General features: G+C 37.5%; 1 protein-coding gene and 1 non-coding gene across 4 annotated transcripts in view; one reads left to right on the plus strand and one right to left on the minus strand.

Annotated features, from left to right (window-relative positions):
* SF3B1 (splicing factor 3b subunit 1) overlaps positions 1–15,915 on the plus strand; it is a 46,938-nt gene extending 31,023 nt beyond the window's left edge. For 2 of the 3 annotated variants that reach the window (XM_032278780.1, XM_032278781.1), the window contains 16 exons: positions 527–724; positions 824–925; positions 2,274–2,453; positions 3,292–3,378; positions 3,501–3,771; positions 4,187–4,332; positions 4,423–4,569; positions 4,786–4,911; positions 5,699–5,920; positions 6,210–6,392; positions 6,477–6,588; positions 8,077–8,197; positions 8,540–8,671; positions 10,306–10,578; positions 12,803–13,019; positions 13,524–15,915. In XM_032278780.1, coding sequence (XP_032134671.1) covers positions 527–724; positions 824–925; positions 2,274–2,453; positions 3,292–3,378; positions 3,501–3,771; positions 4,187–4,332; positions 4,423–4,569; positions 4,786–4,911; positions 5,699–5,920; positions 6,210–6,392; positions 6,477–6,588; positions 8,077–8,197; positions 8,540–8,671; positions 10,306–10,578; positions 12,803–13,019; positions 13,524–13,682 — 2,676 coding nt within the window. In that variant the 3' untranslated portion in view covers positions 13,683–15,915. Of the gene's footprint in view, positions 1–526; positions 725–823; positions 926–2,273; positions 2,454–3,291; positions 3,379–3,500; positions 3,772–4,186; positions 4,333–4,422; positions 4,570–4,785; positions 4,912–5,698; positions 5,921–6,209; positions 6,393–6,476; positions 6,589–7,621; positions 7,692–8,076; positions 8,198–8,539; positions 8,672–10,305; positions 10,579–12,802; positions 13,020–13,523 lie in introns of those variants that run through there. The other variant, XR_004269156.1, reaches the window with a different exon arrangement.
* On the minus strand, positions 1,149–1,284 carry LOC116552052. Its single transcript, XR_004269177.1, has one exon. It is a non-coding gene; the product is annotated as a small nucleolar RNA SNORA4 (small nucleolar RNA).
* Positions 15,916–19,887: the final 3,972 nt, after the last annotated feature.

The following is a 19,887-nucleotide window of genomic DNA, read 5'->3' on the forward strand; positions in this document are numbered from 1 at the left end:
CGGAGTTTTGCTCTTGTTACCCAGGCTGGAGTGCAATGGCGCGATCTTGGCTCACCGCAACCTCCGCCTCATGGGTTCAGGCAATTCTCTTGCCTCAGCCTCCTGAGTAGCTGGGATTACAGGCACGCACCACCATGCCCAGCTAATTTTTTTTTGTATTTTTAGTAGAGACGGGGTTTCACCATGTTGACCAGGATGGTCTCGATCTCTTGACCTTGTGTTCCACCCGCCTTGGCCTCCCAAAGTGCTGGGATTACAGGCTTGAGCCACCGCACCCGGCCTGTGATTAGTATTTTCTAAGCTCTTCTCTTGTATTTCCTCAGTTCCCTACGCAGCTGATATAATCAGCAGATAAGAAGCATGTATTTTAAGTTTCTAATTAAGATAGAAAAGCAAGATAGGTGTTGTCTCCAAGCAAATAAAACCTTCTAACTAATAAACTGTAAAATATTTTAAGTGCAAATGTTTTTCATTATGCCGTTTTTAAAGTTAAGATAATTCTGAAATATCTTATGACTTTTATTAGGTACTTCCTCCTCCAGCTGGTTATGTTCCTATTCGAACTCCAGCTCGAAAGCTGACAGCTACTCCGACACCTTTGGGTGGTATGACTGGTTTCCACATGCAAACTGAAGATCGAACTATGAAAAGTGTTAATGACCAGCCATCTGGAAATCTTCCATTTTTAAAACCTGATGATATTCAGTACTTTGATAAACTACTGGTAAGTATTACTAGCAGAAATAAACTATTACATTGTGTTCCAGAATTATAAATCATAAGATTTCAATTTGCCTTAACATTTTTTTTCTTTTTACTATAGGTTGATGTTGATGAATCTACACTTAGTCCAGAAGAGCAAAAAGAGAGAAAAATAATGAAGTTACTTTTAAAAATTAAGAATGGAACACCACCAATGAGAAAGGTAAGTCTCTGTTAAGTTGTCAAGTTTGTTGCTTATTTAATTAAAAACAAATTTTTGTAGTTTTTGTAGAGACAGGGTTTTGCCAAATTGCCGAGGCTGGTTTCAAGTGATCCTCCTGCCTTGGCCTACCTCCCAAAGTGCTGGGATTATAGGTGTAAGCCACTGAACCTGGCCGTGTTTAAATTTTTAAAATGTTTTTAATTTTTAAATTTTTTCACCAGGAAATGTAGTCCACAAAATAGAGTGAACTATTGGTATAGCCCACTGTGAAATATGGTCTTTCCTTACTCTCCCAAATAGCCCAAATTGGTAAAGGTTATTTAGGAAGCCTTCCTCGCAAAGAAATTAACTTTCAGTAGTGTTATATTTTTATGTTTAGGAATTTAATCTTACTCTCGCTTCATCTTTATCAAGGACATAGTGTAAGGGAAAGAACTGTATGTAGTGTGAAGGATTTAATTTTTTTGCTTGTTTTTATTATTATTATATATATACTTTTGAGACAGGGTCTTGTTCTCTGTTGCCCAGGCTGGAGTGTAGTGGTGCAATCTTGGCTCACTACAATCTCCACCTCTTGGGTTCAAGCAGTTCTCCTGCCTCAGCATCCCAAGTAGCTGGGACTACAGGTGTGCACCGCAACACCTTGCTAATTTCGGTATTTTTAGTAGAGACGGGGTTTCACCATGTTGACCAGGCTGGTCTTGAACTCCTGGCCTCAGGCGGTTCACCTGCTTTGGCCTCCTAGAGTGCTGGGATTACAGGTGTGAGCCACTGTGCCTGGCCATTTGTTTTTATTATTTAAATAGAGATGGGGTCTCACTTTATTGCCCAGGCTGGTCTTACTCCTGGGCTCAAGTGATCCTCCTGCCTCAGTCTCCCAAAGTGCTGGATTATAGGCGTGAGCCACTATGCCCTGCTGGAGTTAGCTTTTTTAACCAAAGAATTTTGTGCTAATAAAGATGCTGAAAAAATGAGACTCTCGTTTTGCTCTCAAGGCCTTAAAATATGCTTAAAGCTTGAAGATAATTAAAATTATGTAAAGAATTACATTAACACTATATGTGCCTTGGAAATGGAAGACACTTTAGGGGAAATGAAGGCATTTAGTATATACCTCTGTGGTCCTTTTGTTCTGTTAAATTACCCTTATGAATTAACATAAAATTTCTATCACAGGAGTTCAAATTCTGGAGTAATTTGGGTGGAAATGAACTCATGCTGTCTATGTAAAATGTGTGTAAAAGTATACACTAAAATACTAAATTATGGAAAATCTTTGAGTAATTTGCTCATTCAAAATGCTTGATTATAAAGAATGCACACCTTTTACTCTGCTTTTTTTTCCCAGGCTGCATTGCGTCAGATTACTGATAAAGCTCGTGAATTTGGAGCTGGTCCTTTGTTTAATCAGATTCTTCCTCTACTGATGTCTCCTACACTTGAGGATCAAGAGCGTCATTTACTTGTGAAAGTTATTGACAGGATACTGTACAAACTTGATGACTTGGTTCGTCCGTATGTGCATAAGGTTTGTTCTCCTTAATAATGTTTCTGATGGTTTAATATTGTAACTTTTTCAGTTAATGTTAAATTTACATATCTTCCTAGACCTTTTTCTTTGCACAAGTACGTGTCATACATGTACAAATACAGTTATATACAGAATACATGTATATACAGATGTACACATGTAAGTTTTTGTTATCTTTGCCATAAGAGGTTCATATTATTTTTTCATTTGCTTTTATTAAGATTAGATTAGGATAAGAACATATGTGATTCTGTACTATGCCAGTTAGTGTTAAGAACCAATGTTTTCACTGATGGTAATTATGGTACAGTATGTTCATAGGTTGTATAAATTATTATTTTTTTGAGATGAAGTCTTGCTGTGTCACCCAGGCTAGAGTGCAGTGGCGCAATCTTGGTTCACTGCAACCTCCACCTCCCAGGTTCAAGCGATTCTCCCTCCCAAGTAGCTGGGATTACAAGCGCCTGCCGCTATGCCTGGATGATTTTTTAATTTTTAGTAGAGGTGGGGTTTCACCGTATTGGCCAGGCTGGTCTCGAACTCCTGACCTCAGGCGATCCACCCACCCAAAGTCATGGGATTACAGACGTTAGCCACCGCGCCCGGCCATAAGTTATTTCTTTAAAACTGAATATTTGTTAGTCTCTCACTAATAGTTCTCTTAAATTTTCATCTCTATCAGGAGTTTGAACTTGTGTAATTAAAATTCTTAGTCTATCCCTTGATAAACAAAAGTCCTGATAATTCTAAATTTCCTATATATGTTTAATTCTGTACAGGAGTATTTCATCAGTAATTGATGTCAAAGTGTAGCTTCTTCTCTTCTCTTTTTCAGATCCTCGTGGTCATTGAACCGCTATTGATTGATGAAGATTACTACGCTAGAGTGGAAGGCCGAGAGATCATTTCTAATTTGGCAAAGGTATTTAAATTTCTAGAGAAGAGAATTTTTATCTGTTTATGGAATTATTTGATTATGGAAGGAAATGGTTGAACATTAATATTGGCAACTCATGACTGTTGTTTTTTTTCTTTACTTTTTAGGCTGCTGGTCTGGCTACTATGATCTCTACCATGAGACCTGATATAGATAACATGGATGAGTATGTCCGTAACACAACAGCTCGAGCTTTTGCTGTTGTGGCCTCTGCCCTGGGCATTCCTTCTTTATTGCCCTTCTTAAAAGCTGTGTGCAAAAGCAAGAAGTCCTGGCAAGCAAGACACACTGGTATTAAGATTGTACAACAGATAGCTATTCTTATGGGCTGTGCCATCTTGCCACATCTTAGAAGTTTAGTTGAAATCATTGAACATGGTAAGTTGTAATGTAACTTTGTCTTTTTTTTCTCTTTAAGAGGCAAGGTCTTACTGTGTTGCCCAGACTGGACTCAAACTTCTGGGCTCAAGTGATCCTCCTGCCTCAGCCTCCTGAGTAGCTGGTACTAGAGGTACACACAAAAGCCTGTCTACATTTAATAGGACAGCTGTCCTAAAATTTGGGCTATTGATTTGGGGAGATAAATGGAAGGGCGTAACTGTACAAACTATATATTTATGATGGGTTCGTAATATTATCTGCTAACAGTTCATATTTGCTTTTACCTAATTTTGTCTAATGTGAGCAAATTCTGCAGTTTGGCTAAATAGTTGATATATTGCAAGAATCTGGATGATACTATGTAACTTAGGTAATGTTGGTGCATAGTTAAAACCTGTGTTTGGTTTTGTAGGTCTTGTGGATGAGCAGCAGAAGGTTCGGACCATCAGTGCTTTGGCCATTGCTGCCTTGGCTGAAGCAGCAACTCCTTATGGTATCGAATCTTTTGATTCTGTCTTAAAGCCTTTATGGAAGGGTATCCGCCAACACAGAGGAAAGGTAAATACACCAGTTACTTTTTGATTTCTCTTCGTTAAGGTGACATAAATCTAAATTACTAAACTACATTTATTTTTTATTTAAAAACAGGGTTTAGCTGCTTTCTTAAAGGCTATTGGGTATCTTATTCCTCTCATGGATGCAGAATATGCCAACTACTATACTAGAGAAGTGATGTTAATCCTTATTCGAGAATTCCAATCTCCTGATGAGGAAATGAAGAAAATTGTGCTGAAGGTAATTATTCCAAATTTGTTAACGTAAACCAGCTTTGTTTAATGGTTCTAAGATAATTTTAAAGTGTTCTTTAAAAAAACAACAAAAAACTCTATGTTACACCAGTACTGTTTGATTCGTTTTAAATTTTATTTTTTAAAATCAAGTAATCAGCAATGAGTATTCTCTTCATTTCAGGTCAGTTGATTTATTATTAATGTTTTTTTAACCTTTTAGGTGGTAAAACAGTGTTGTGGGACAGATGGTGTCGAAGCAAACTATATTAAAACGGAGATTCTTCCTCCATTTTTTAAACACTTCTGGCAGCACAGGATGGCTTTGGATAGAAGAAATTACCGACAAGTAAGCTTTAATTATAAAAGAATATTCTCAAAAATCCTTTCTACTCATTCTTTAGTCATTTGAATCTGTGTTGCATATTATTTTTTTGCTTTATCTCATAGTTCATATGTGCTTGATTATGAAAGGAGGTGGATTTTAGTCAGCCAGTTAACTTCCATTTTGACTTGGCATTCAAGGATCAATACTCAACTGTGAATTGTTGTTTTTGTCTGGTAAATTCAGTGCTTTATCTGGCAAGGTGAAACATGGATACAGTTTTACCTTGAATCACGTTAACTTATACTCATTCTTAAATTTTTCGGTCAGTTTTCTCTTCATCTTTAATAAATAGCAATGAATCATTCATGGTATGTTTACTAGCTAAATAGTACATTTAGAGTGTTTGGTTTTTTTTTTTTTTTTTTTTTTGAGACGGAGTTTCACTCGTGTTACCCAGGCTGGAGTGCAATGGCGCGATCTCGGCTCACCGCAACCTCTGCCTCCTGGGTTCAGGCAATTCTCCTGCCTCAGCCTCCTGAGTAGCTGGGATTATAGGCACGTGCCACCATGCCCAGCTAATGTTTTGTATTTTTAGTAGAGACGGGGTTTCACCATGTTGACCAGGATGGTCTCGATCTCTTGACCTCGTGATCCACCCGCCTCGGCCTCCCAAAGTGCTGGGATTACAGGCTTGAGCCACCGCGCCCGGCCGAGTGTTTGGTTTTTATAATGTTGCTTTATTTCCTTGGAAAAGCAGTCTAAAAGAGGTGTTTTTGTTGTTGTTGTTGTTTTTTCTGTTTTTTTTTAGTTAGTTGATACAACTGTGGAGTTGGCAAACAAAGTAGGTGCAGCAGAAATTATATCCAGGATTGTGGATGATTTGAAGGATGAAGCTGAACAGTACAGAAAAATGGTGATGGAGACAATTGAGAAAATTATGGGCAATTTGGGAGCAGCAGATATTGATCATAAACTTGAAGAACAACTGATTGATGGTATTCTTTATGCTTTCCAAGAACAGACTACAGAGGTAATGATAACTAATTATTATGGCACATTGCCACTGACTTTCATATTTGTAGAAAAAGCATATTACTCGTCAAGCAAATTTTTCTAAAATACAATTGAATTTGAAGTAATTTTTAAAATGCTCCTGTTCTCGGTTACCAAAAAAAGATTTGATCTCAAGTTTTAAGACTTGATATAAAAATACAACAGATGTTTTGGTGGTTAAAAAAGGTTGACTATTAGTATATTTCAACTGTGCAGTCATAAAGAAACCAAATGAATGTGGCTTTTTATTTATTTATTTATTTTAGGACTCAGTAATGTTGAATGGCTTTGGCACAGTGGTGAATGCTCTTGGCAAACGAGTCAAACCATACTTGCCTCAGATCTGTGGTACAGTTTTGTGGCGTTTAAATAACAAATCTGCAAAAGTTAGGCAACAGGCAGCTGACTTGATTTCTCGAACTGCTGTTGTTATGAAGACTTGTCAAGAGGTAAAGTTTTGTATCAAATTTTTACTTCTTCAGCAAATAGTTTAATGTAAATGATAACATTTAACATTATTTGTTTTATTATAGGAAAAATTGATGGGACACTTGGGTGTTGTATTGTATGAGTATTTGGGTGAAGAGTACCCTGAAGTATTGGGCAGCATTCTTGGAGCCCTGAAGGCCATTGTAAATGTCATAGGTATGGAATTTGCTGGCTACATAAAACTTTTTCTTGTTTTGTTTAACTTTCTTTTTTCTTATTGTAAGTAAAATACAGAATCTTATTTAGGAGTTTGGGAGGTTTTTGTTACTTTTTAAAAGCACTTCAAGATGGTGGTTAAGTCAGGGGATGCCACAAAAGTCTTGTTTCCCAAGACCCGTTTATATGTTACTTCAAAGAGAAAAAAAGGGCAAGTTTAGGACCTACAGGAGAGGTGGGAGTAGTCACAACTCCAAAAGCTTTGAGGTCATGGAATATAGGACCCTAGTAAGAATGGTGTGTCAGCTGAAATATATTCTGCAGGGCAGAAAGGCAACCCTGAAGTTTTAATTTAGTTTTAAAATAATATATATATATTTAAATCTTGAATTCGTAAGTGATTATAACAGTTTTTTTTACTTACCATCAGTTTCAAGGAATATAATCAGAGAGAAAAGTGAATTGATCAAATTATTTTCTTAACTTTATTTACATACCCAAGTTTTAAAAACTGTCCGTTGAATTTTCTAACCCAAAACACAGCTATATTACAAATGGTCTTGGATATGGAGAGCAAAGTTTTTATTCTGTTAGGTCAGTATGACAAAGAAAAGAAATGGGTTCTTGTATTTAATCTTTTTTTTTTTTTAATTGATTATAACTGTTGACAAATGTAACTCCTGCAGAGTTTAGAGGGTCTGATAACCTAGCAGAAGTCAAAATAGCTGACTGTAAGAGAGCCACTGTTTGTTTTTTTCTCATTAGATGTAAGAATTTTTTATGTAATATATATCTTTAAACTATTCTGTTTGCATATTATCTCCAGTGCAGCCCAGTCCTCTATACTTGAAGATAGTTACTTGCCAAAAATCATTTACATGGCCACTTGTAGGCCTCTGGTTTGCAGGGCGTTTCAAACCGTATCATTTGTCAGAGAGAGGCATGGGAAGAGCAATGGAGAGAGAATCAGAGCAAGCGATTCTAGTTAGAGCAAGAGCCCCTGCCAGCTGCCTCCTTTTTTCTCTCTTCATAGGTGTAAATACCATCCAAGTATGCCCTGCATTGCAGGGAGACTGGAGATCTGTTTGTTTTGCAGTTAAAGGGTAAGGGGGCCCTTTCTGGAAATTTTTGCTTTATTTACATGTTTACCTCTGGCTTATATTGTTGTCTATGGCCGGAACATAAGCTGTCCCCATATTTAAATGTCAGTACACAATTACATTTCAGAACCAAACAAAACTTTTTGTTATTGAGTTTCCATCATTCTTTAAATCACTTCACTGATTTCTTTCATTTCTATGCATAATCAAAAGTTGTTAATGAAAGTTAAAAACGATTCTGAATCTGGTCAGAATCCGGGCTTTCTCTTTCCATAGGCAGCTGTAAGTTTATATTTATGCATAGTCATATATGACATTGCTAAGTAAAAGGAAAGTGAACAAAAGTTGCAATTTAAATGTTGATAGTGTATTGACTTCTATTAAATAGGTATGCATAAGATGACTCCACCAATTAAAGATCTGCTGCCTAGACTCACCCCCATCTTAAAGAACAGACATGAAAAAGTACAAGAGAATTGTATTGATCTTGTTGGGCGTATTGCTGACAGGTAAGCAGATTACCCAAGCATTTTTATAAGCAATATCAGGTTTCAAATTTGGCCACTTTTTATTCAATTAGCAAAAGTTCCTTAATGTCACTAATATAAGTGTATATGATTAGGCTGTCTGGTATTAATATTTTCAGTCAAATTTCGTTTTGGATGGTAATGGGGTGGCAATATAATTTTAGGACTAAACCTTTAAGACTAATTCTTTTGCCTTTCTGAAGAGTAATAACTTTTATTTAATGCTTAAAATGAGTCAGCAATCATGTTTTTAGAACTGAATTTGCAAATTTACCGTTAAAACTTAATGTCACAAAAATTAATATGTGTATTTTTTTAAATTAGGGGAGCTGAATATGTGTCCGCAAGAGAATGGATGAGGATTTGCTTTGAGCTTTTAGAGCTTTTAAAAGCCCACAAAAAAGCTATTCGTAGAGCCACAGTCAACACATTTGGTTATATTGCAAAGGCCATTGGGTGAGTGTTACTTACTTCCATTCAAAAAAATTACTTTATAATAAATCCGTTGTGGTGTTGAAATCTCTTTTGAGGCATGGTCTGAGTAATGCAGTTGCAAAAGCACTTCATTTAACCACTGACCTTCTGATTATTGGAATGCATTCTTAAATTCAATTTTTTTTTTTTTTTGAGACAAAGTCTTGCCCTGTTACCCACTGCTGGAATGCAGTGATGCGATCTGCAACCTCCGCCTCCTGGGTTCAGGTGATTCTCCTGCTTCAGCCTCCCCAGTAGCTGGGACTACAAGTGTTGCACCACCACACCTGGCTAATTTTTGTATTTTTTAGTAGAGACGAGGTTTTACTATGTGGGCAAGGCTGCTGTTGAACTCCCAACCTCAAATGATCCACCTGCCTTGGCCTCTCAAAGTGCTGAGATTACAGGCGTGAGCCATTGCGCCCAGCCTGTAGTCTTAAATTTTTAATTGAATTAAAATAGATGGAAGGGTTTAATATTTACTTAATCATATGTTGGGTATTTTCAGGGAGAGAAACTACCATTTTCAGAAAAATTTAAAATGTGTACTGGTTTTTTGGATATTGCTTAAACTATAAAGGCAAGTTTTTAATCTCACCACATCATTTAAGTCTCATATTAATCCTCTGTGTGTTGTAAAAATTTTATTATGGATTGCTTGAGCTTAGGAGTTCAAGGTTACGGTGAGCTGTGATTGTGCCACTGTACCCCAGCCTGGGCACCTGGGCAACAGGGCGAGACCCTGTCTCTAAAAAAACAACAAAAATGATATTCTAACATTAATCCACAGATTTAACTCAATTATAGCTGCTTTGTGAGATAATCTGTGGTTGTTTGCTTCCACTCCATTACAACTAAAGTGGGAAAAAACAGTCATTATAGAAAACGAGACACTACATGTTCATGTGGCTTAAGTAAGAAAATGTTTTTAAGGAATATGACATGCGAACGTCTGATATCTTAGGTAGAATTAACCAGACCACACTCCCTCTCTTAACACATACTCATTCCTCTCCTATTTTGGTAGCATAATATTTATTTCAGTGGTGATGGAGTCAAGAAATTTGCAGCCAGCAGCTGTTGTGCAAGCTTTTAGCCCCAGTGTCCCACTAAGCTTATGTCAAAGAAGAGGTGAATAGATGCAGCAAATTGTGTGGGAGGGAAGATAAAAGGAAAAAAGATTTTATATGGTTTATAGTGGGAGACCACAATTTGGATACTCCTACCTAGTTTAGGGCCCATTTTGACAACTCAGAGAATTACTCACTTTAAACATTTACTTACATTTCTTTATGTATCAGAAAGTTTAAAGACTGCACATTGAGAATTAATTTGAGTTAACTTAAAATTTTTAGAATCCGTACAGCTATGGCCTCTGATCTTCTCAGAGTTAACTTTTTAAAACTGATCTTTTAATTTATATGAAATTTTTATGTAGAAACAACAATGCCAGTGACTTGAAAATGTTGCATTTTTATCATAAAATTACTGAGCTCCCTGTCATTATTAATATTTAAAAGTTTTCATCATGTGTTTTTTTTCTTCCATAAATTTTTGACTTATTTATGGAAATCAAAGTTCGACTTATTATTGTTGACCCATTTGTTTTTTTTCAGCCCTCACGATGTATTGGCTACACTTCTAAACAACCTCAAAGTTCAAGAAAGGCAGAACAGAGTTTGTACCACCGTAGCAATAGCTATTGTTGCAGAAACGTGCTCACCCTTTACAGTACTCCCTGCCTTAATGAATGAATACAGAGTTCCTGAACTGAATGTTCAAAATGGAGTGTTAAAATCACTTTCCTTCTTGTTTGAATATATTGGTGAAATGGGAAAAGACTACATTTATGCTGTAACACCATTACTTGAAGATGCTTTAATGGATAGGTAAGTGACTTGAACTAAATACAGGAAAATAATTATAACTCTTCCTTCATTTTAGAACATCCTGAAATAGTTATTAGATGACTTTTCATTGTAATGTAGATAAAAAAATGCTAGCCTGGAGTCTTAGGACATTGTAAATATGGCTTATTATTTAAAATAATGAGTATGTTGTAGTGATTCTCCAAAGTTTCTTTCAAGTTACCCACCTCCCTTTAAATTTCTTTTCATATCTATTGAACTAATTACATTTTGAAAAGGGTTGATAATCTTTTGTTTTCAAAATCAGTCAAATATAGTTAGAGGACATGATGAGCAGGAGCTAATCAGTGTGGCAGAGACCTGATCTTTTTTAGCATTTTATTGTAGGTAAAGCACAGATTTCTCTTAAGCTTTTGAATTACTGAACATAGCCTGCCAGAGCTGCACTCTTTCCATTGCAGGTCCCTAGTGTTTCAGATGGTGACCACCAGTACAGTACTGTTGAAGTTATTTGACAGATTCCTAATACCTTTTACCATCTAGACTGACATATAGCCGTAAACACAAAAGTAACTGAACAAAGTGCAAAGGAAAGTGCAGGCATAGTAAGGGAAAGAACTGTTTCACTGGCTCTTTATTTTTCAGGAGAGATAAGTTACTCAAATCAGAGCCCATTCAAATACTTTTGTGTACAGATTAAAGTTATTCATTAATGACCTGAAAGGGAGACTTAATTGGAGTCATCAAAAAGTTACCAGAATGTATATACGCAAGACATGGAGACAAAGTAAGAATTGTGCTCTGTAAAAGCCTTGCTGTCCAGGGCAGAAAAAATTGAGGGTAAATCGCCCTTGCTCCATATTCCTCAGTGAGAAGTGCCTGAGCACTTTCGTTAAAAATTTTGTTCTGTGTACTAAATTAAAAATTTTAACTTTTACAGTTAAAAATTTTGTTCTGTATACTAAGAAGTTGGGTGAGTAATTCTATTGAAAATTACTAAATGGAAAGGATACTTCAGTTGGAAATTTTATTAATGAGGAATACTGCTTCATTTTTATGCTGAATGACATTATTAAAATAAACAAGAAAAACAAGGATATTAGTAAATACAAGCCTTTTTCTCTTATATCTTAGATATGGCCTGTCTTACTGTCTTTGGGACAAAATGTGGAAACTCATTTTCATACCTGTTGCAAATCCCAGCATGCTAGCCAATGAGTTCATACTTGGTTGAATAATTGTGGAACGAATCACTCATTGATTTTTCATAAACATAAATTCAGTTAACATAGGAGATGATAGTTATTTCTGTAGGTTTGAAAAAATTACTGATCTTCTTTTGCTCAAATTGAGTTACTGAATGAAACATAAACTTTACGTGAAAAGGGAATTTAATTTTAATTTAGTTACCTATTATATACCAGTATCTGAAGTACTAGTAAAGATTTAAGTTTATAATCAAGAGTTTAAAATGATTTGGGCAGCCAAGGTAGGAGGATCGCTTGATCCCAGGAGTTCACAACCAGCTTGGGCAACATAGTGAGGCCCTATCTCTAAAAATAAAAAGGAAAAATAAATTTTTTTTTTTTGGAAACAGATTTTCACTCTTGTTGCCCAGGCTGGAGTGCAAGGGCGTGATCTCAGCTCACTACAACCTCTGCCGCCCCCACCCCCCCCCGGGTTCAAGTGATTCTCCTGTCTTAGCCTCTTGAGTAGCTGGGATTACAGGTGCCCAGCACTACTGGCTAATTTTTGTATGTTTAATATAGAGACAGGGTTTCACCACGTTGGCCAGGCTGGTCTCGAACTCCTGACCTCAGGCAGTCCACCCACCTTGGCCTCCCAAAGTGCTAGGATTATAGGCATGAGCCACCGTGCCCAGCCTGAAAAAATAATTTAAAAAAAAAGTGTAAAATAAGATATTACTGTTCATTATTCCTAGTTAGGATCACATGTCTTCTCTTTAGTAGTATAACAAAGCCAAGACATCACAGAGCCCTTCTGCTCATATTCATTTTAAAAGTTAATTAGAAAATATGGCTTAATCATTGAGCCATAGTAAAGCTTGAGTCATTAAAGCAAAAGTCCTCAAGTGAAAGCTTTAGTCATTCTAAAGGATATATTAGATACATGAAATGTTAGGATGACTTCACATCTGTTCAGTGCACAGTTTTTAATGGGCAGGTGAATATTTCCTGTAAAACTAAGACCATATCTTAAAGGATTTTTTTCCCTTCCTTTGTAGAGACCTTGTACACAGACAGACGGCTAGTGCGGTGGTACAGCACATGTCACTTGGGGTTTATGGATTTGGTTGTGAAGATTCACTGAATCACTTGTTGAACTATGTGTGGCCAAATGTGTTTGAGACATCTCCTCATGTAATTCAGGCAGTTATGGGAGCCCTAGAGGGCCTGAGAGTTGCTATTGGACCATGTAGAATGTTGCAATATTGTTTACAGGTAAGGTAAAAAGATGTTTTTTTTTAATTGATTTTTTTTTTTTTTTTTTTTTTTTAATTTTAAGTTGTGGGATACATGTCCTGAATGTGCAGATTTGTTATATAGGTATACATGTACCATAGTGATTTGCTGTACCTATCAACCCATCGTCCAGGTTTTAAGCCACACATGCATTAAGTATTTGTCCTAATGCTCTCCCTCCTCTTTCCCCCACCCCCTGTAAGTTAACAGTTTTTAAAAGATTACTTAGCAAGAAAAAGTAGTGTGTTGAATTAAGTTACTTTTCCTGATTATCAATAGGCTATATTGTGCCATATGGGAGAACAGTTGTGTGGTGAGGGAGGAGTTAGTTTTGTCTCTTCCATTATAGTTTTGTGTAATTACTAGGTTCCCCCTCACTCCCAAGGGAAATAATTTTGAATCATATCTATATAGTTTGTTAATTTTGTTAAGTTTATGTATGTTCTTGAAAATTGAAATGATGTAACTGTTCAATTATTCTAGGGTCTGTTTCACCCAGCCCGGAAAGTCAGAGATGTATATTGGAAAATTTACAACTCCATCTACATTGGTTCCCAGGACGCTCTCATAGCACATTACCCAAGAATCTACAACGATGATAAGAACACCTATATTCGTTATGAACTTGATTATATCTTATAATTTTATTGTTTGTGTTTAATGCACAGCTATTTCACACCTTAAACTTGCTTCGATTTGGTGATGTAAACTTTTAAACATTGCAGATCAGTATAGAGCTGGTCATAGAGGAAGAGCTAGAAATCCAGTAGCATGATTTTTAAATAACCTGTCTTTGTTTTGTTAAACAGTAAATGCCAGTAGTGACCAAGAACACAGTGATTACATACACTATACTGGAGGGATTTCATTTTTAATTCATCTTTATGAAGATTTAGAACTCATTCCTTGTGTTTAAAGGGAATGTTTAATTAAGAAATAAACATTTGTGTACAAAATGCTAATTTGTGTGTGTTTTTTGAACATGACTTGTAAAATGCGGAACTTTGATAAAGTATTGGTTTATGTGGAATAAATGGCTTAATTTCATTTTCTGTCACCTGGTTTATAGAAAGTAGTTAGCAGAATAAAAACTATATAAAGTGATGGCATATTTGTCAAAATTCCATTGTTCTGTTAATAATGACAGCAAGAAGAGTAGCCTTGGGGAGGTGTTCCCCTCAAACTAGCACAACCATTCCGTCATCATAGAAAAGTAGCACTTTTGCTAAACTGTCTTGAATAATATTTTGTACTTACATAGCGCCTTTCATCTCTTGATTTCTCAAAATGCTTTATGAACAGGCTTAAAGGAAGTGGTTTAAGTCTTGTCTAATGCTTGGTAGGTGTGCTGTGTTTAGCAAGGAAGGAAGATAACTTCAAAACTGCTTTCTGCCTATTGGGAGTGAGGCTACCTAAGTAATGCTGATAGAACAGGACAATGTTGGGCTTTTCCCCATGTCATAAACCATTACTCGGCAGTGCATCAGTAAATACCTGTTGAGCATCCACTGTATGCCAGCCACTGTGCTTAGATGCAAGGGATGCAAAGGTGCATGAGACCTGCCCTCTACCTTTAAGAACGGTATAACGGAGAAGGGGAGACAAATCTTGTTACAGCTTCCTTATGTACTGTGATAATAATACACAGTGGCAGCAGCTAAAATGTAAGTTTGCTTAGCTTTGTATTCAGTAGTAAGAATAAGTTGATCTAAGAGTTCAGCATAAACTGAATGAAAGGCCATTAATTCTAGAAGAATCAAACATTAAGGCAGTACTAGACTTAGTTTTTTTAGCAAATATGTAAAGTATATTTTCAACCTTTTCTAATGTTATGGCCCCAAATTTCTTAATTTTGGCCTTTTTACTACCTATACTATTTTTACTATTTTATTTTGTCTCCATGTGGTAGTACTTCTGTGAACTCTAAAGGGAAAATAAATTCTGCAAGCAGCATTAGCATATAACCGCTACTGCAAGTAAAACTGCCTGTTGTTAACACTTCAGGAGTTCCTGGTTCAGAAGAGTCTTAGTTAAGAAACAGCTTGTAACTGACTTAAGACATTGATACTGAGCATTAATGGTTTCCAAGTAGGATTTGTAACTCGTTTCTTGTATGGCAACTTTCTGGAAACATAGGTCACTATGTAGTAAAATTAAAACAAGCCAAACTCATCTTTCTGTTGTTAGAAGTTTTCTAGCAGTACTTCCATGCAACTTTAAATCTCACTGCTCTCTGGTTGATGTCAAATGACCTTCAGTAATGACTAATGAGAATCAAAACAAATAGATTACAAAGCCAAAATTTGATGTTAAATCACTTTTGGAAAATTTTAATTATATTTTCAATTCAAGTACTTAGGTTACGTTGCTTGGCCTCTGGCTTTTTCTGGAAAATAGGCTTTGTAGTGGCAGTGTGGAGCAAAGGAGACTGCTGCTACACCTTAATTACCTTTTTTTTTTACTGATGCAAATAATTTGAGGATAGAGAGGAGGGAAGTAGTAGAAGCTGTGACCTAAAAAATTGGGACCAAATAGAGGCTTACAGATGTTTGGGTTATTTTATGTGCTTATTGTTAAATAAGGAAAGCATTTTGTGACTTGTGGAAGACGCTATGTGAAGTTTTACCTATCTTCTCAAAGACCTTTTCTTTCATATTTTCTTTTGGTGTTTCTTAAAGCCAAACCAAGAAGGAAATGTTCTTAAGAACACAGGGTGGATTTTTCTGTGGGCCTTTGTTGGTTTTTCTGTGGGCCATTGCCCTCTAATGGAATTGATCTCTGGCTGTTTGATTTTTTCATATTGTATTTTTAAAATTTGTTGTACGGTGCCCTGTGAGCACCAAGTACCACCAGATGAATAAAACGTGTTATATCTGAAGTCTTAGTAGGCCAGTTTTTAATCTTAGTTGACTCTGTATTGTTATCACACTGCACTCTGTTGTGGTTGTGCCATTTTTGCAATATTGAGCTCTTTCGGTTGTTTCCAAAACAAGGGAACTTGATGTTGAAAAACCAGAGAAGTTTTTCTCTATTAAGAAACTATAAAACAGTTGCAGCCACATAGGCTCAGTTTGGCTCTGTGGTTTCCATTGGTTCTCAAATCCCCTAAGGTTAAAAGAGGATAATGCGGCTACCCTGGGCTTTCTCAACCTTGGCATTACTGACATTTTGGATCAAATATGTCACTATTGTGGAGTGCTGTTCTGTGCCTTGCAGAATGTTGAACAGTTTTCCTGGCCTCTACCTGTGAGATGCCACCAGAACATCCACATCCCAGTGTTAAAACCAAAAATGCCTCCAGACATTGTCTCATGTCCCTCCGAGGGCAAAATCTCCCTAGGGCGAGAACCACAGAGCTAGCCTTAGACCATTGTTTAAGCAGGACTTAACATGTTTAATAAAATTAAATCATGATGAATAAAGCATTTGATTTTAGGCAGCGGTTGCCTAGGAAGTAACTAGAAGTACTATTTAGCAGACACTTAAATGCCTGCCTTGGGGTGAAACTCTGCGTAAGTTCTGGGGAAAGTAAGCTGTGAAAATGTGTAAGATGACCCCGGTGGGCAGCTTGGGCAGGAGTGCTGGAGGTGGCTTGGTGCTCCACCTGGGATGCTGGTCTTCAAGCGTTGGGTTGTCTCCTGCGAGCTGGCAATAGGTGGGTTATATAATACAGTTGGAAGAAGAGGGCAGGCAGGGCACAGAAACGCCTTCCTCCCTTTTTAAAAATTTTGGATAGGAAGCCACAGAGGAAATTTAGGTTTGCAAGGCAGTCAAGATTTGTAGGCAGGAGGGAATAAGTAAACGAGTGAGTGTAGTCAGTGACATCTCTAGTGTTCCTGCTAAGATAACTAAGCTTTAAAATTTATTATTTATTTTGTGGGTTCTAAAATGATTTTCATAAAAGGACATGCTTGGACATGATGTTTTACAGTTACTTTTATCGCCATTGCACTCCAGCCTAGGTAACAAGCGAAACTCCAACTCAATTGCATTTTTGTGAGATACCCAACGTGATTCACATGCACATTAAGATTGATTAGCACTAAGCTAGGATACCACTCCATTCCCAATGTGATAATGACACAGTAAAAAAGGGATGGAAGTGTCTGTTTAGGTGTGGAAGCAAGTGGGCCTTAGACACAGATAGCCAAGAGGTGATCAAAACACTTCCAGAAAGGTACTTTGCTGGAACCTGGATGAAATTAAAAGAGGGTACAGGGAGACTTTTAATAAAATCCATTGCTTTTTCCAATAAAGCAGGTCAGCGTAATGTAGTTAATAAACCTCATGGGTGTATCTCCATATTTCTTCTGCTGCTTACTAGTTGACTGACATTGGTTGTTGGAGAGTCTTGGACTGAAAAGAGGAGAGCTCACTGTCTTGACACTGCTATGAGCTGGCCTGGGAGAGCCATGTAACCTTTGGGAATCCTGGCTCTGCCTTTATTGTACCCTGATGGAAGAGTGGAACAGGATGTCAACACAGTATAGGTTTAACAGTTGGCTCTGCAGTTAGTCCTGGATTTGTAACCTGGACATGCCACTTACTGGTTATGTGACCTAGGGCAAGTTTTTTAACCTTTCTACACTTCAGCTTTCTAATTTGTGGAGTAGGGATAATTAATAGTATCTGCCTCAGTAAGTGGTGGTCCTTGTAAAGATTGGGTAAGATAATGTATATAAGGCAAAATGCCTAAGCACAGCACTTAATAGATTGAACGGCTGTTGCTGTTGAAATAGTTATTTTATTATTTTAGAGATAAGGTCTCATTATATTGTCTAGGCTTGTCTCGAACTCCTAGGTTCAAGCAGATCCTCCTACGTTGGCCTTCCAAGATGCTGGGATCTACAGGTGTGAACCATCACTCCTGGCCTGTTATTATCATGAGGTAAAAGACCTCTGTTATTGCTGACATTAGAAGGGATGGAGATTGGTAGGTGGCTTGAGGAGCAAGCACTTTGGAAATAACTCTTGAGGAAATAGAAGGCAGTCATCAGGGATGTTGAGATTGTCTGGCAATCTCAAGGGATTGCAGGGTATTCTCTAGTATTGTGCAACAGTGCAGCTGGCTAGAGAAGGTATTTGGTTGGCTACCAATCTGCAGGTGCAGCAGAAGGAAAGAAAGGATTAGGGGATTGGTGTGAGTTCAGTTGAAGACTTAAAAGCATAGATTTGGGCCAAGCGCGGTGGCTCACATCATAATCCCAGTGCTTTGGGAGGTCAAAGCAGGTGGATCATTTGAGGTCAGGAGTTCAAGACCAGCCTGACCAACATGGGGAAATCCCGTCTCTACTAAAAATGCAAAAAAATTAGCTGGGCAGTGGTGGTGCATGCTTGTAGTCCCAGCTACTCGAGAGGCTGAAGCAGGAGAATCACTTGAACCTGGGAGGCAGAGGTTGCAGTGAGCCGAGATCACGCCACTCGACTTCAGGCTGGGCGACAGTGAGACTCCCATCTCAAAAAAATGAAAGTATAGATTTGCTCTTTAAATCTTCAAATTATTTTAGATGAAAATAGTATCATTCAGTGTTAGAAGCACCTGAGAAACACTTCAAGTTTGATTTCTCTGGGAATAGTGACACGATTCTGCCCCAAATACTAAACAAATGAGATATATAGTCCAGTATATTTTTCTTTTCTTTTTTTTTTTTTTTTTTTGAGATGGAGTCTTGCTGTGTTGCCCATGCTGGAGTGCAATGGTATGATCTCAGCTCCCTGGTTCAAGCAGTTCCCCTGCCTCAGCCTCCTGAGTAGCTGGGATTACAGGCATGCACCACCATGCTCATCTAATTTTTTTGTATTTTTAGTAGAGAGGTTTCACTATGTTGGCCAGGCTGGTCTTGAACTCCTGACCTCAGGCAATCCACCTGCCTCAGCCTCCCAAAGTGCTGGGATTACAGGCATGAGCCACCGTGCTCTGCCTTACATTTTCATTTTCTAATGAACACTTTTATATATTTTTTCCAGGTAGACTAGGTAATTTATAAAGAAAAGAGGTTTACTTGGCTCATGGTTTTTCAGGCTGTATAGTGTCTTGCTCTGTCGCCCAGGCTGGAGTGCAGTGGCACAATCTCAGCTCACTGTAACCTCTGCTTCCCAGGTTCAAGTGATCCTCCCATCTCAGCCTCCCGAGTAGCTGGACTACAGGTGCATGCCACCACACCTGGCTAAGTTTTGTAATTTTTGTAGAGATGGGGTTTTGCCATGTTGCCTGGGCTGGTCTTGAACTCCTGAGCTCAAGTAATCTGCCCACCTTAGCCTCCCAAATTGGGATTACAGGCATAGCCACTGTGCCTGACCTATGTATGTATGTATGTATGCATGCATGCATGCATGCATACATTTATTGAACTGAGGTTTTGCTATGTTTACCAGGCTGGTCTTGAACTCCTAGGCTCAACTGATCCTCTTACCTCAGTTTCCCAAAGTGCTAGGATTACAGGTATGAGCCACTGTGCCCAGCCATATATTTTAATTGCATTGAGTAATCATAAACAAATGATCAACTTGGCTTTTGAGTTCATGAAATTATAACTTGAAGAAGGTTTGAGAAATGTTTCTCAAGGGCGTAAACAGTATCTATGATTTAAATCATGAGGACTTCATTTGTTTGTCAAAACTAAGTGCCAGCTATCTACAAGGCATTTGCTAGCTATTAATACTATAAACATAGTTGAAAAGGCTCTTCTCTGTAAGGTGCTGGAGAAGCTTTCTTCACCTGGGAGCTTCCATCACGTGGGAAAAGCCAAGAAAGTGAGATTAGGTGGGAGCTTTAGAAGGAGGGCATACTTTTAAGGGATAAGTTAGAATTGGATATATGGTGTTGAAAGGGACAATGAAGAGCCTT

Source organism: Sapajus apella, unplaced genomic scaffold, assembly GCF_009761245.1.
Source record: "Sapajus apella isolate SASKATOON/1434 unplaced genomic scaffold, GSC_monkey_1.0 scaffold10, whole genome shotgun sequence".
Taxonomy (NCBI): Eukaryota; Metazoa; Chordata; class Mammalia; order Primates; family Cebidae; genus Sapajus; species Sapajus apella.